This window comes from Cyprinodon variegatus, unplaced genomic scaffold, assembly GCF_000732505.1.
Source record: "Cyprinodon variegatus isolate N-32 unplaced genomic scaffold, C_variegatus-1.0 Scaffold235, whole genome shotgun sequence".
In the NCBI taxonomy this organism is placed as follows: domain Eukaryota; kingdom Metazoa; phylum Chordata; class Actinopteri; order Cyprinodontiformes; family Cyprinodontidae; genus Cyprinodon; species Cyprinodon variegatus.
The window spans coordinates 1003901-1006555 of record NW_015150688.1 but is presented as its reverse complement, the minus strand read 5'-3'; the positions used below and the strand labels follow the sequence as shown (position 1 = coordinate 1006555).

Sequence of the window (2655 nt, the reverse complement as noted above, 5' to 3'; positions counted from 1 at the left end):
CCATTCAAGGGTGTAACTTTGTGATGAAAGGGCTGATGGACCTACAGTTACTCGACCCGAATGCTTTCATTACGTGTTTTTCCAAAAAATGAGCTCAAACATACATTTATTAAATGCTTTCCTATTGTTATTCCTATCTCCTCCAACCACGTAGCTACTCTGTACATCAGTGAAATGCGACCGCAAATCAAATGTCTCAAAGCGACAGATCCGATGATGTCACACTGAGAGGCGAGCCACAGGAGAATTGCACAAGAAAAAAAAATGTCTCAAAACGCTCTGAACACAGTTAGCTGCACCCAACTCTGTTACCTTTGGCGAAAGTAAATAAGCGGAAAGGGGAAAAAAAGCGGAAATCATTGGTGGGGACATATCCACAGCAGTCCTTCAGAAAGTTACGCCTGTGATCCCGTTTTGAGATGCACCGAGAAACTGGAAAGAGGCCAATAATCAGCTTGGCTGGCCTCACTGGAGACCGACTGGTTGGAAAGAGTTTGATCGTTTCTGATCAGTTCGTTTGTCAAACAAACTCTTACAACTCAGGCCCAGAAAAGAGAGAGAGGATGCTAATTTTGTTTAATCATTATTTTGTTAATCAATTAATCTGTTGATCATTTTTCCAGTTAATTAATTAATGACATTCCTTAAAGTAGACTTAAAACCAAATTTCAACCAGGTGCACTGCAAAGAACGAAAATCTAGTTGCATTTTTTCTTGAATTGAGGAGGTAAGTGAGACAGACACTTCGCCAATGGACCAATTTACATTTAAAATAAGAAAAAAACAATTGCAGTATCTTATTTCAAGTGTATATTATCTGATGATCTTATTCTAAAAGTAAAAAGAAAGTCATTCCATTGGCAGATGATCTTATTACCTATTTAATTTAAGGGGAAATACATTTAATTTAAGACATTTTTGCTTATTTCTAGATCGTTTTTGCAGTGTTGGGCTAAAACTAATCCAGTGAAGGAGTTCTGTGTAGAGCATTTAGACTTTTTTAGATTTTTATCATCTTGAATAAAAAATGTTGAATTTTGGGGGGGAAGTTTGATATAATTACGGCTCTAGGTTGGTTTCTCTTATAGTTAATGACATGTTTCATCTTACCTTTTTTTTTATTTATTTTTTTATTGTCATTACAGTCACAAGTACAGAGCAATGAAATGAACTCTCTGCATTTAAGCCATCCCTTTGGAGAGCAGTGGGCTGCCATTGTTCGGCGCCCAGGGAGCAGTGTGGGGTTACGGTTCTTGCTCAGGGACCCAGAGAGGGAGTCCGTGGGAGTGGGGCTTAAAATCGTAACCTCAGGAGTCCAAGTTCTATGCCCTAACCACTAGGCCACACTCCCCTTTAGAGTCTCTATGCTGCAGAAACATTTAAGTGATTACTAAATTACCTTGTTAAATTAGTTATCATTATTACTAACATTGTTCATAGCTAGATGGAAAAAGAAAATCAAAACAAGCTTTTTAAATATAATTATATTTTTTTTCTACATGTAGACACTCGTCTGCATTACTTTCAGACTGGAGAGAAGAAGACGGATAAAGCTAACAGGAAGGGCGAGCACCTTCCTGTTGGACACAAGTTAGCTTGGGAGAAACAAAGGGGGCTTCTAGATACTACAACCGATACCTGTTGCCGTAGTGACCGTTTCTGATTGGTTGGTGTCTGGACTATCATCGGTTAGATCTTCACCAGCCGAGTCTTTTGCTGGACCACATATCTATGAAAAAAAAGAGGAAAAAAACAACATTTCAGGCGACAGCCCAGAGCCGAACGATGGATTCCCAGTACAGATGGAGAGTACACACTGGGAACGGCTCCGCTCCCTCCTGGATGACAAAGCCTTCAATGAGGTGAGTGAGAACTTGTGGTTTGACCACAGCCTGAGGCGGCGACACCCGCTCCCCCTGACCACAGGGTCCCCTGGACACGGAGAGGATCGGGGTCGCAGTGGAGGAGGGTGGAGGAGGAGAACCTGCAGAGGTGGAGAAGAAGTTTAAAATGTTCTTAGTCAGAACCTTTCTGGATTCTAGAGGCGAGTCTTTGTAAACAGGCTGAATTCTAGTTAAACTGACCACTGAAATCATGTTTCACTACGGCTGCTGTTACCCACTCACACCCAGAGGTCCACGGGACATAAGGAAGCTGGAATCCAACCCACAACCTCTAACTACAAGGACACCCAGAGCAGGATGGATGGATCATAGTCCCATTGTTTATTATTAGTGAAAGAAAACCAATCATTTTAAGAACTGTGATGACTTTGCAGCTCCTGGTATCCGAGGATCGTTGGATTTTTTACTGTTTTTCATTCAAGCATAAAGAGCCACATTTAAGCCAAATTAGTTTTTATATCTGACAGATGTAGAATTAAAAACTGATCTATTCTATTTAGTCAAACTGTATTTTACTCACTGAGGAATGAGGTGTTTAAAAAAAAAATAAAAACTGACATTTTGAGTTAAAAAGCTTATTAAATATTATTTATTCCCTTTCAAAATAACAATTGAGCTCCTCCTATGGCTGCTGATCAGCCTTTTGCATGTTTCCTCTGGGATTTTATCTATTGTTATTGCAGGGTTCCTATAGCATAAGGCAAGGAAAATTCAAGACTTTTTAAGACTTTTTAATGACACTTGAAATAAA

General features: G+C 39.7%; 1 protein-coding gene across 3 annotated transcripts in view; it reads right to left on the bottom strand.

Annotated features, from left to right (window-relative positions):
- The window catches only part of LOC107089015 (polyhomeotic-like protein 1), a 23833-nt gene that overhangs the window by 7911 nt on the left and 13267 nt on the right, over nucleotides 1–2655 (bottom strand). For all 3 annotated transcript variants that reach the window (XM_015381525.1, XM_015381523.1, XM_015381526.1), the window contains exons 10-11: nucleotides 1818–1984; nucleotides 1639–1729 (exon numbers count right to left, since the gene is read on the bottom strand). In XM_015381525.1, the coding sequence (XP_015237011.1) occupies nucleotides 1639–1729; nucleotides 1818–1984 (258 nt within the window). The remainder of the gene's footprint in view (nucleotides 1–1638; nucleotides 1730–1817; nucleotides 1985–2655) is intronic.